Source organism: Schistocerca nitens, chromosome 11, assembly GCF_023898315.1.
Source record: "Schistocerca nitens isolate TAMUIC-IGC-003100 chromosome 11, iqSchNite1.1, whole genome shotgun sequence".
Lineage (NCBI taxonomy): Eukaryota > Metazoa > Arthropoda > Insecta > Orthoptera > Acrididae > Schistocerca > Schistocerca nitens.
The window spans coordinates 51103080-51116097 of record NC_064624.1 but is presented as its reverse complement, the minus strand read 5'-3'; the positions used below and the strand labels follow the sequence as shown (position 1 = coordinate 51116097).

The 13018-nt window shown below is 44.3% G+C and overlaps 1 protein-coding gene across 7 annotated transcripts in view; it reads left to right on the top strand.

The window, feature by feature from the left end:
* LOC126213194 (zinc finger protein 726-like) overlaps window positions 1-13018 on the top strand; it is a 117820-nt gene that overhangs the window by 53265 nt on the left and 51537 nt on the right. For 6 of the 7 annotated variants that reach the window (XM_049940822.1, XM_049940820.1, XM_049940819.1 and 3 more), the window contains one exon: window positions 141-233. The exons of the other annotated variant lie outside the window; for it this stretch is intronic. In XM_049940822.1, coding sequence (XP_049796779.1) covers window positions 141-233 — 93 coding nt within the window. The remainder of the gene's footprint in view (window positions 1-140; window positions 234-13018) is intronic. 7 annotated transcript variants of the gene reach the window in all.

Below are 13018 nucleotides of genomic sequence, written 5' to 3'. Positions count from 1 at the left end.
GCATTCTGACACTCACCCTCCCCAGTCGATAAGAATCTCTGAAGTTGGATGCTACTCATGAGAGAGGAATAGGGAGAGCTGTCATATACACACAGAAGTTACCAAGCAGCTATAATTCACAGATTGTTTCCTTCTTTCAGTCCATTGAAGATCCATTGGGAATATCATGGTCCACTGATTTTATCAAGGAGGATCCTGAATTAAATTTGGAACTGAGTGTAGCTGAGAATATTGTAAGTATTTACATGTTTGATGTATTGCCTGTAGTCAACTAATGAGTCTTTGTTTAGAGTAAAAGATGCATTGCAGTGAAATTGTCACAGATTGTCAGTTTTCTGGAACTTGTTGCTGATAATTGTAGAGTATTCTTGTATTCCTGCACTTGACTTTCATTTCAACTGTTACATGCTGATTGTTTTAAACAGAAATAGAAGTGGAAAGGGACAGGTAGCTGGTATAATCATGTTTTTTGTAGCCCTTGTTTATATCAAGTGTATTGTATAATCGCTGTGTGCGATGGTCACAAAATTCACATTTAGATGAAGTGTAAGTTCTAAAAGTGTAGGTCATTTGAGAAATATTCCTACTTTCAATAACTTCTGATAAATGCAGTTCAAAAGATCATTGGCTGTTCTTATCTTTTGTGTGAATCATAGTTATTCTTACATTTGTCCTAAAATTTTTTTGGGTTATGAAAAAGAGAGATAAAATTTGTGTGTTGCAGATCAGCCCTGATACTTTGGCCAAAACCTGTTCATATTGTGGCAGCTTCTGTGGTGCCTGTTGTATTAGTTATAAAATTTTCAGTAATAGAATAACTCTGTATATGGCTTTTGGTGAATGATTGTACATAGATAAAGCCATGTATGACCTCACTATTAGAGTCCTGGCAGATTTAAAGAAGAAAGATTTTTTTTTTCACATGCTTTTTGACCTTGGTAAGAGAAAGAGATGCTCACATTGATAAATATGTCACAGGAATGAAATTAGACAAAGATTGGGGAACATTTAACATACAATTGCAGGTTAGGTACTGGCTCTTGATCTCATTGTTCATAAACAAACTTGTACCAGTTTCAAAGCATTCTTCAGGCACAAAATGTTGGCATCTTCAACAAAGAAATGTGTAGTGATTATACAAGCATACAGGTCAAGGAACCAAACGATCATGCTAGGAACAGCTCACATTATGTAAAGGAGTGTCACAGAGACTCATGTTATGCCATTTTAAACAAATTAAAGGGCTGCATTGGCATCACAAGTAGGCAGGACAGTAAGTGAAACAGTAGTAGTGTTGTTCCACAACAAGGGTTTTACAGAAATGAGGAGTCAGGCATGTGCAAATGAGAAGCTAGGCCAAAACAACGAACTGTACAGTGTCCTAGGGCATAGCTGTAGTTGTGAAAGTGGCTGGATTGTAGTTGGTGACCACTTACCATGAAAATACAAAAGGCCATACTGGCCTTCGTATGCAGCCCAAGAGATCACAGGTCAAACAAGATGTCTCCATAGCACCAGGGCCAGATGTTCAGGGATAGTGTCCACTGCATGGAGTGCTGCTCCCATAGCAAGTGTGCAGAACAGTGTGTTTCTAATTGTGTGGTCTGGAAAACCATGTCATGTGGTTGGCACTGAAATCACTGATGTGTACCCCCCACTTGTTACTTTGAAAATACATAACTTAAATTAAATAGTGGTAGACACCTGAGCAAATCTACGAATAGGATGTGTGACCATAAGAGTGATCCTGAGTGGCACATGCAGTTGTGCAGTGAACATCTTAGCTCTGTCAGCCAGAGTGACAAGCAGTCTTTGTGGTCTCAGGAGCATAAAATGCTAGGGCTTAAAGATGCAGAAAAATTGGGCTGACCATCTTGATACTGGCACATGGCCAGCAATATTCTGTATTAATTGTGGATTTGGGGGAATTTTTTTAAGTAATTGTATGAGAAGCTAGAGCAAAATAGCAAAATAATACTTTGCTGGAGAAGCAATTAAGTGGTAGGCTGCCACATCTGTTACTGGTAGGTTCAAACAGTACACAAGTGTTACAGAGATGCTTCAGGAACTCAAATAAGAACTTCCAGAAGGAAGGTGATGTTCTTTCGAGGAACACTATTGAGAAAATTTAGAGAATTGCCATTTGAACCTGATTGCCGAACAATTTTATTGTTTCCAACATACATTGCGAATAAGGACTATGAAGATAAAATTTGAGAAATCGGGGCTGATATGGAGGCGCATAGACAGTCTTTTTCCCTCGTATTTACGAGTGGAAGGGGAACGAAAATGACCAGCAGGGTTATGGGGTACCCTTCCCAATGCACCATTAGCTGGATAGCGGAGTATTGATGTATGTGGAGATACTTGGTAAAATAAGTAGCTGACTAATGTAGTAGGAGCAACAATGATATTTTTTATAGTAGTAAATGTACATTGACATACATACAAAATAATCCATTAGCAGTTCCCATAATTATCAGTGTGAGTAGATTAGCACTATTCACAAACAGCTGGTTGTGAGTATACATCAGAGGTAAATTCCTGTGGGAGCTTCTGCCTTAAGATTTGCAGCCTGGCTCACCCGCTTACATCCACATCTTCGTTTATGGAATGCAATGTGTAAATCAAGGAATGAACAAATGAATAACATTCAGAACCCATCTCTAGCCAGAGCAGCGGTTACAGTGTTGAAAGCAAATTTAATTTTATGAAAAAATTTCTGAAACGTTTAACAATAGATGCAACCCATCAAGATAAATTACCATATTTTTCTGAAAGAAGTTATACCTGTATAAGCAATTCTTCAGGATGTTTAAAATCATCAGATTTCACAAAGCTATAACTTTGTATTAAATAAAGGTACAGAATTGGGGTCCGATTTTTATTTCTATACATGCCTGCAAAGCCTTTATTTACAAAGGAACCATATGATCTTCCCATTGATCACAATTTGTGTGTGTGCACATATAATATTAAGGTGCTTTTAACAGCTGTGTTTAGGATCAGATTTATCATTTGCTGATCATAAATATCAAAATTCTTTTAGACACATTTAAGCAACCATGTGATACAATTGATCCATGTATTTCCAAGCACGTCAGTGTAGGAAATTCACTGCTGTTCTTATGTAGTATTCATCCAATGATGTTGGAAGGGAGGCACATAGGTGGAGCCTTTCACAAACTCCTGCCAATAGGAGATAGCATACTGTGAGATGAAGCAAATTTCCAGGTCAGGTCTGCAGCCCCTTATAGCTGATCAATCCCTCAGGCAGCTAACTGTTCAGAAGTGTTCTTTTGTGCCGGTTCCAATACAGTGGTACACAATCCATATGAACAATGATATTTCTGATAATTTTCCATCTCTTCTGTTTTTGGTTGATCTATGTGTTTTCTAATATTGTCAATTTTCTTCAGTTTGTTACAGAATTCCCTTCTCTTCAGATTCAGTTGAGTGCCAATCTCACTAAACTGTTTATCACATCCCCTGAGTTTAATAATAAATCATGATCACTACCAACAAACTTCCTGTCCCATATTGCACAGCACATTACCCTTATTAATGTTGCAGCTACCAGTTCAAGTCATCCCTTGACGACTCATTTTATAACATGCAATTTAATTAGAAATGACCTGCTACTGGAAGATGTAGATATTACTGGTCACAGACTAAATGATACATACTGCATACAATTCCTTGGTGTCTACTTGGGTTTCAGTTGAAATGGGATCAACAAAATGGTAAACTTCTCGAGTTGATCCCCTCAACACTACTCACCTGGAGGCAATTATGATAGCGTCTTTTGGAGTTTTGACTTGTTTTTGGAAATATGTTCTGGGACAGTCAACTACAAATAAATATTTGTTACTTAATGTAAAAGCCAATAGGGAGTTCCATAGTCAGATGTAGGCGCAAGATTCCCTAGGTCAGTGAAGAGGTTTATGCAAGGTGTTCAGTTGTCATCATCACATCATTGGTACTACAAGCTTGTATAGGATAAATACTAATTTGTTCATAGCTGCCATGTCCTATAAGGTCAGACTATAGGATAGTACTGAGTGAAAGCATGCTAGGAAGCATCTCTGCAAGCTGACACTCTGGAAGAACATTCATTAATTGCAAGGCAAAGAGATGCGAGCTTTTTGGTTAACTCATTCTCATGCTGGTGCTTCCTTAATTTAATATCCATCCAAATGCCCAAGAACTTATGCATTCTCATTCAGTGCCTGTCATTGATATCTCCTTGTATCTGTAAGTCATTTGGATTTGTTTGGAATTGCATCAAGTGTGCTTATGTAAGTATAAAGGTTGAATTGTTTGTTACGTTGCCTGTAAACTAGTTGAAAGTGTGTTCCTTTATTTTCCTGGTTGTTTCTAGTATGAATGTGTTTGCCAGTTATCAGTGTACTTGGTGTCATCAGCAAGTATTGCAGGTTTTGAAGGTACCTGCAATGGTTTTAGGTCAGGATAAATCAAATGCTGAACCCTGTGGGACATGGTATGATTGTTTCTCCATTCTGTATTCAGTTTTCCTCCCAAGGTATCATTTATTACTGTGACCCAGTTTTTGTTGCTAAGGTAAGATTCAGTTCTTGTAAGTGTAATTCATTTAACACCGTAGTTTCCTGAGTAAAGGGCGATGAAGGTTGTAACGTGATGCCAATAAGGTTTCTACACTTATACTGCATATTTCAGTCATGCTGTAAAGTCAGCACAATATTTTAGTTATTAGATTGTTACAATCATAACAAGAAGAGTTCCTGCTTCTGTCAGCAGATGATTCTTGTGACTGATTTGACCATTCACCTGATGTCTGGTCAACTATACATTTCCTGACTGAGTCTGATGAATCTAATTTCAATGGTCACTCGCCCCCTCCCCCCAGTTTTTTTCAGCTACTGTTAAGAAATTATTGTTTTCATGGCCTGATATTATCTCAGTTTTTTCCTAAATATTAGGTTGCTGCATAAGTTGATTAACATTAGTTTTGCATGTTGGTATACTTGTTGCTGAGGATTTATTTATCAATTGTCATTTTTCATTTGTAGTTAACTGTTGCTCTTTGAGTTTACACATTGTCATTTTGTCATTTGAAGATACTAAGTGGAACTGTGGCCACTAGATAGTGGAGTGCCCAGTGGAGAAATAGGAGCACTGTTGGGTTCTATATAGGTGTAAAAGCAATGGAGGCAGCCAGAAACATTTGCATCCTGTTTGTGTTTAATACCTTTGGACAGAGCTTGGCAAGAAAATTGTTTTTTCATTCTAAGGAGAATTGTTTTTCCATTAGTGACTTACCTTCAGGGCTTGATGGAGATCATTTAAATGCATTAATTCACAATGATCCCTGTCACTGTACTTGAGAACTGGCAAATTCGATGAACTGTGATCTCTTCATGACCTTCCAATATTTGCATGCAATGGGTAAGGCTCAAAAATAGGGTGTATGGATACCACATGCACTAAACCAAAATCACAAAAATATATGGCCATATGCGCATTCTTGCTTGTCTGTAATCAGTTATTTGTGAACAACACTAATCATTCCTGCCCTCTACATTATGCTGATCAGAAATGGTGACTTTGTGCTAAAATAAGGAAAAGAAAGGAATGATTGAGCCCAAACAAAGCAGCAACAAAAAGCATCCACAAAAGATAATGCCCCTCAGGGGGCTCAGCATTTAGTTGTTGGGTACGGGCTTGGTGACCCCGGGGTCCCTGAGCTGGGGATTGGGAAGCACCACCAGTCCTCAATACCGTAAGCTTTGAGCATGCTTCAATGACCACCGTAAGGTGTGATGGTGGAACATTGTACGGTACAGAGCCCCGGGATCTTGGCTTAACTGCCTGGGTCGTGAGGATGGTATAAACCTCTATAAAAAAAAACTCAATCTCAAGGTGTGCTTTGTGCTGAGGAGATGCATGGCTGTTGAGGTAGAACAGTTGCTAGCGGGTGACCTCTGGGGAACCTGCCGCCCCCTGGTTGTATTAGGCTTACCCAGGCAAGCGGGGCTCTGTGTGGGTGGACATTCCTTCCCCTAGCTGCTCATGGGACCACCATGAAACGAAATACGAATAGTGTGCAAGTATGAGTTTCTAAAAAAGGAAAGTTCAATGCTTTACGGTATGACCCTCAATTGTTCCCTTCCCTGTCCACACCAGGGGAGGAACGGCAGTCTAAATTACCTGGTGCGACATATTCTCCTCTCCTCGATTTCTGGTTTGCAGCCGAACAGATGGGGACACATTTCTGACCACAAAGCCTCAGTTTTTTGTGAAAAATTTAGAGGATAAGTTTGGAGAAGTTGAGGGCATGTCTAAAATGAGGTCTGGAGCAGTCCTCATACAGACAGCATCCCCAGCACAGTCATGGGAATTGCTTGCTTGTGACAAGTTCAGTGATGTTGCAGTCTCCATTACGCCTCATAAGAGCCTCAATATAGTTCAGGGACTTATTTTTCATCGTGATCTGTTTTTGGAGTGTGATGGCGAGCTCCGTGCAAATCTGGAACGCCGCGGTGTCTACTTTGTACGACGTGTCTTCAGGGGACCTAAAGATAGTAGGTTCGCCACCGGCGCTTTCATCTTGGCTTTCGAGGGTGACAGCCTGCCCCAGAAGGTCGAGGTGGTGATATATCGATGTGATGTTAAGCCTTACATCACCCCTCCCATGCGCTGCTTTAAGTGCTGGAGGTTTGGGCATATGTCATCGAGATGTGACTCCAACTCTACCTGTCGGGATTGTGGACATACCTCCCACCCCAACGTCCCATGTTCGCCGCCCCCTGTTTGTGTCAATTGCGGACAGAAACATTCAACTTGCTCGTCAGACTGCACGGTTTATCAAAAAGAACGGAAGATCATGGAGTATAAGACCTTAGACAGGCTCACTTACACAGAGGCCAAATGCAAGTACGACCAACTTCACCCTGTGCGCATTTCATCGGTGTCGCCATCCCTGGCAACGAGGGCCCAAGCTCAACCAGTATTTGTCTATTCCTGCCCCCCAGGTAGTTGGGGAACACCCTCTTCTGTTGCTCCCCTGTTATCAACATCGGGAGTAACAACCCCTCCTTCTTTGGGGACTTCAGTCCCCACCTCTGAGCCGGAGAAGTGCACACCACCTCCGGCTCCCCTCGCGTGGAATGGATCACTTGGTGCCCTCCCTTCCACGGTTACTGCCCCTCCAGATGTTAGCCAGTGGCTGAAGCAAAAGCAAAAGGAGAAGGACATAGAGACAGAAAAGGAGTTCACCACAGCACCTGAAGATGATGTGGAGAATCTAGCATCCACTCAGGAGCTAGATGTTGCTCGACCCGCAGCTCCTATGGAAGTTGATCAGGCTACTTCGCAATTGGTGGCGGCAAGCTTCCTCCCCCCCCCCCCCCCTCCCCTCCCATGGTCTCTCATGTCTTCACAGTTGGATACCATTGTCCTTCAATGGAATTGCAGTGGCTTTTTCCATCACCTTGCTATAGTTGAAACAGCTTTTGTGCTGCTTCCCTGCCACTTGTCTGGCCCAACAGGAAACGTGGTTTCCTGTTCGACAGACCCCCTCCCTCTGGGGCTACTAGGGTTACTATAAGAACCTCGTAGAATACGACAAGGTGTCTGGTGGTGTCTGTGTTTATGTTCTTGCCACTGTTCCTAGTGCCCCAGTGCCACTTCATACGGCTCTCGAGGCTGTGGCTGTTAGAATCCGGGCAGGAATAGAGCTTACCATCTGTTCCCTCTACCTTCCCCTGGATGAGGTTGTCCCTCTTGCCGACCTAGCTGCCTTGTTCGCCCAGCTCCCCCCACCATTCCTCCTTTTGGGGGACTGTAATGCCCACCACCCTTTATGGGGTGGGGCCCAGATCTCGGGCCAGGGTAGGAATGTTGAGGCTCTCTTGACACAGCAGGACATTTGCCTCCTTAACACTGGTGCTACCACATATTTTAGCTTCACTCATGGTACATACTCGGCCATTGACCTCTCTCTTAGTAGCCCTGGTCTTCTTCCATACCTCAGTTGGAGGGTTCACGACGACCTCTGTTGTAGCGACCACTTTCCTATCCTGGTTTCTCTTCATCAATCCCAACCCCTTGACCAGCTGCCACGATGGTCTCTTCATGGAGCTGATTGGGCAGCCTACACCTTAGCTACTATGGCCATTGCTCCGCTTCCTGGTGACATTGATTTGGCAGTGGACGAGGTCACTATGGCCCATGTTTCTGCTGCTGAGGCAACTGTCCCCTGCTCTTCAAGTACCCTAAGGCGTAAGTCAGTTCCTTGGTGGACACCAGAGATTGCAGAAGCTATCCGGGACCGCCAGCGAGCCCTGCAATGACACCGGCATCATCCTTTGCTAGAGAATTTGGTTGCCTTTTAACTGCTGCGGGCCTGGGCTCGGCGGTTAATCCGGCGGAGCAAACAAGACTGCTGGGAACGATATGTTGCCATCATAGGTTCTCACACCTCCCCATCTCAGGTGTGGTCGCGGGTTTGGCGCATTTTTGGCTTTCGCCCTCATGCACCTTTTCCTTGCCTTTCTCTTCGGGGTACACTTTGTACTGACCCAATCGCCATCGTCGAACATCTGGCAGAGTACTTCGCTCGTATTTCCGTGACAGCAGGCTAGAGTGCAGAATTCTGCACCATTAAAGAGCAGGCTGAGCGTACGCAGTTGTCGTTTTGCACGCACCGTTGGGAACGATACAGTGCCCCATTTAGTGAATGGGAGTTCCGAAGTGCCCTTACAGCTTGCCCCGATACCTCTCCACAAATTCACAACAGAAACTGCCATCTCTTGGCGCACTGTCAGTGTGAATTACTCGCCCTGTTTAACCGCATCTGGACGGAGGGTGTTTTCCCAACTCGTTGGCAGGATAGCGTTACCATCCTGGTGCTGAAACATGGTGCAGGTCCGCTGGTGGTTGATAGCTATCACCCTATCACCCTTACCAACGTTATGTGCAAACTCTTGGAACGGATGGTGAGTCGGCGGCTCATGTGGGTCCTCGAAGCTCGGGGCGTCCTAGCCCAGAAACAGGGGGGGCTTCCGTCAGGGCCGCTCAGCGATCGACAATTTAGTCTCGCTAGTCGGCTATTTGTACAGCTTTTACTCGGCGAGAACATCTAGTTGCTGTTTTCTTTGATCTTCGGAAAGCGTGCGATACCACCTGGCACCATCATATCCTTGCTATGCTGCACGAATGGGCTTACAGGGTCCACTTCCGATTTTTCTAAGGAGTTTTCTCTCCAATCGCTCCTTTCGGCTCAAAGTTGGCACTTATTTTAGCTCTCCTCATATTCAGGAGAACTGTGTGCCACAGGGCTCGGTTCTTAGTGTTGCCCTCTTTATGGTGGTGATTAATGGTCTTGCGGCTGTGATGGGCTCATCGGTCTGTTCCTCTCTATATGCCAATGACTTTTGTCTTTATTACAGTTCCCCAAGCATCAGTGTCGCTAAATGGCGGCTGCAGGGAGCTATCCGTAAGGCACATCTTTGGGCGTCCAACCATGGTTTTCAGTTCTTAGCCCCCAAGACCTGAGTGATGCATTTCTGTCGTCGTCGAACGGTCCACCTCCATCCAGAGCTCTACCTTGCCAATGAACTCCTTCATAGGGCATTGCTTCCTTGGCATGCTGTTTGATGCTCAGCTCAATTGGACACCTCATCTTCGCGAGCTTAAACAACGGTGCTGTCGGCACCTCAACGTCCTTCGCTGCCTCAGCCACACCATTTGGGGGGGGGGGGGCTGCACAAACAACCCTTCTACAGTTCTATAAGGCCTTAGTCCAGTCCTGTCTCGACTACGGGAGCGTGGTGTATGACTCAGCAGCACATTCAATGTTGCAGATCCTCGACCCGATTCTGCATTGTGGCGTCAGACTGGCGACAGGTGCCTTCCGCACTAGTCCGGTGACTAGCCTTGTTGTAGAAGCTGGAATCCCTCCCCTGCGATTCCGCCGACAACAGTTGCTTGCATTGTACATCGCCCGCATCCATGCCACCCCGACCACCCAAACCGCAGGCTCCTTTTTCCATCTTCTGCACTCCCCTCCCCATGATGGCAGCCTAGGTCAGGTCTCCTAATCGCAGTCATCGTTCATTCCCTTCTCTCGTCACTAGAGTCCTTTCCTCTTGCTCCATCCTTCCGGCCCTCTTCTTCTACCCCTCCTTGGTCCCTCCCTCACTTGCGGCTTTGCTTGGATTTGTCCTGTGACTCCAAGGCCTCCGTTCCACCTGCCAGTCTTTGTCAAGAATTCGTGGCTCTTCTTGCCTCGTTTCGCGATGCAGATGTAGTCTACACTGATGGTTCTGTGGTCGATAGACGCAGTGGGTTTGCTTTCATTCACGGCGACTACGTTGAGCAGCATTCCCTGCCTTGCAGGAGCAGTGTTTTCAGTGCAGACCTGGTTGCTCTTTATCGTGCATTCGATCACCTTTCCTCCTGCCCTGGGGAGTCATTTGTCATATGCAGTGACTCCCTGAGTGGATTGCAAGCACTTGACCAGTGTTTCTCTCGGGACTCTTTTGTACAGGGTATTCAAGATGCTGTTTCTGCTCTCTCCGATTGTGGTCGTTCAGCAACGTTTGTGTGGACTGCAGGCCACATCGGCGTTCCAGGAAACAAACGTGTCAATTGGCCAAGCAGGCCACCACTTCGCTAGCCCTGGAGCTTGGTCTCGTGGAAAGAGACCTCCAGTCAGCCCTACATCGCAAGGTGCATGATGTCTGGAGCTCTGAATGGTCTGTCTTGAACACGCCAAATAAGCTCCGCATGGTAAAGTCATCCACGGCCATATGGAACTTATCCTTGAGGACCACGCATAGGGACTCAGTTGTTCTCTGCTGTCTGCGAGTTGGACATATGCGGTTGACCCACAGCTATCTTCTTCGTCGTGAGAACCCGCCCAAGTGTCGCTGTGATGCAGGGCTGACAGTGGTCCATCTTCTGATGCACTGCCCCCTTTTAGCCCCCTTGTGGGAGTCCTTTAATTTAACAGCTGCACTTCCTTTAATTCTCGGTGACGATGCCTCTATAGCTAACTCTGTTTTACGTTTTATCCATGCAGCTGGGTTTTATCACTCACTCTAGTATGGGCATTCTCGCATGATTTCTCAGGCTAGACCCACTCCAGCGACTTTTAAATGTGAAGTGGATACCAAAATAGTGTCTTTTATGGTATTAAGTTGTGTTGGTACCTCTATCAACACTTTCCAGCTGGAGGTTCTTCGTTTGTAGTTGAGTGGTTGACCTTTAACCTGATCCATCAACCACTGTAGTCTGTTTTACTCTAGTCAATTATTTGCTCTGCTCCTTTTAAGTGTCCTCTATTTTGTGTTATTGTGGTGTTCATTTTAGCTCTGTACCCCTTGGTGTTCCCTCCCTCTGGGTGCAGAGGCTATGCTTTTCCTGTATAGGCGTTTTACAAGTACGAGGTGTGGCTAGAAAAAAACCGGACTAGTACTGGTGAAACAATAAAACGAATGCAATAAGGCTGAAAGTCGCATGGCCTGTCACGTGACTCTCGCTCCGCCTACTGCTCGAGTTTCATCTGCCTCCTGCACTCAGTCTGCCCGTGGCGTCTGTTTTAAGTAGTTGACGTTTTGTCTGTGCGTCGGAAAATGTTGAGTGTACAGAAAGAACAGCGTGTTAACATCAAATTTTGTTTCAAACTAGGAAAATCTGCAAGTGAAACGTTTGTAATGTTACAACAAGTGTACGGCGATGATTGTTTATCGCGAACACAAGTGTTTGAGTGGTTTAAATGATTTAAAGATGGCCGCGAAGACACCAGTGATGACACTCGCACTGGCAGACCATTGTCAGCAAAAACTGATGCAAACATTGAAAAAATCGGTAAACTTGTTCGACAAGATCGCCGTTTAACAATCAGAGCAGTGTCTGAGTTAACAGGAGTTGACAAGGAAACTTGTCGAACAAGTTTACCGATTTTTTCAATGTTTGCATCAGTTTTTGCTGACAATGGTCTGCCAGTGCGAGTGTCATCACTGGTGTCTTCGCGGCCATCTTTAAATCGTTTAAACCACTCAAACACCTGTGTTCGCGATAAACAATCATCGCCGTACACTTGTTGTAACATTACAAACGTTTCACTTGCAGATTTTCCTAGTTTGAAACAAAATTTGATGTTAACACGCTGTTCTTTCTGTACACTCAACATTTTCCGACGCACAGACAAAACGTCAACTACTTAAAACAGACGCCAAGGGCAGACTGAGTGCAGGAGGCAGATGAAACTCGAGCAGTAGGCGGAGCGAGAGTCACGTGACAGGCCACGCGACTTTCAGCCTTATTGCATTCGTTTTATTGTTTCACCAGTACTAGTCCGGTTTTTTTCTAGCCACACCTCGTATGTCCGTTTTTAACTGGGGACTCATGACCTCGATGTTTAGCCCCCATCAAAGCCCAAAACCAACCAACCAACAAAAGATAATGTACATCCTGTGTAGTTTACTATGAATTGCATCCTTGAGATGTAACCACTGATTACTGCTGACATTTGCTGTCAACAACTGAGATTGGTTGCAGATGCTGTATATGAACAATGACCAGGAAGACACTACTCCAGGATAATGCCTGCCCACAATCTGCTAGACTGATAAACAGTACACAGGAGTTGGGTTTTGAAGTCATTGCACACCTACCTTATTCAACTGATCTTCCACCCTCAGATTTTCTCCTTTTGTGCTCTCAATCGAACAAGCTGCAAGGAACTTCCTTTCCAGATGAAAATGCGTTCATAGCCTTGCTTAATGAGTTCTTTGCCTTAAAACCAGGTGACTTCTACAGTTACAGAACGAAAAAGTCATCCCAGCATTGGGAGACTGCTGTAAATAGTGAAGGAAAATATTTTGTTGATTATTTAAGTTTCTCTTATTTGTATATGTTATATATTAAAATTAGGGAATATGCCATGAACCATATACCAACTAAGTGATAACTGCAAAAGGGTACATATGCCTTTTTTTTTTTTCATTTTACTGGTAAATTGTGTTTCCTT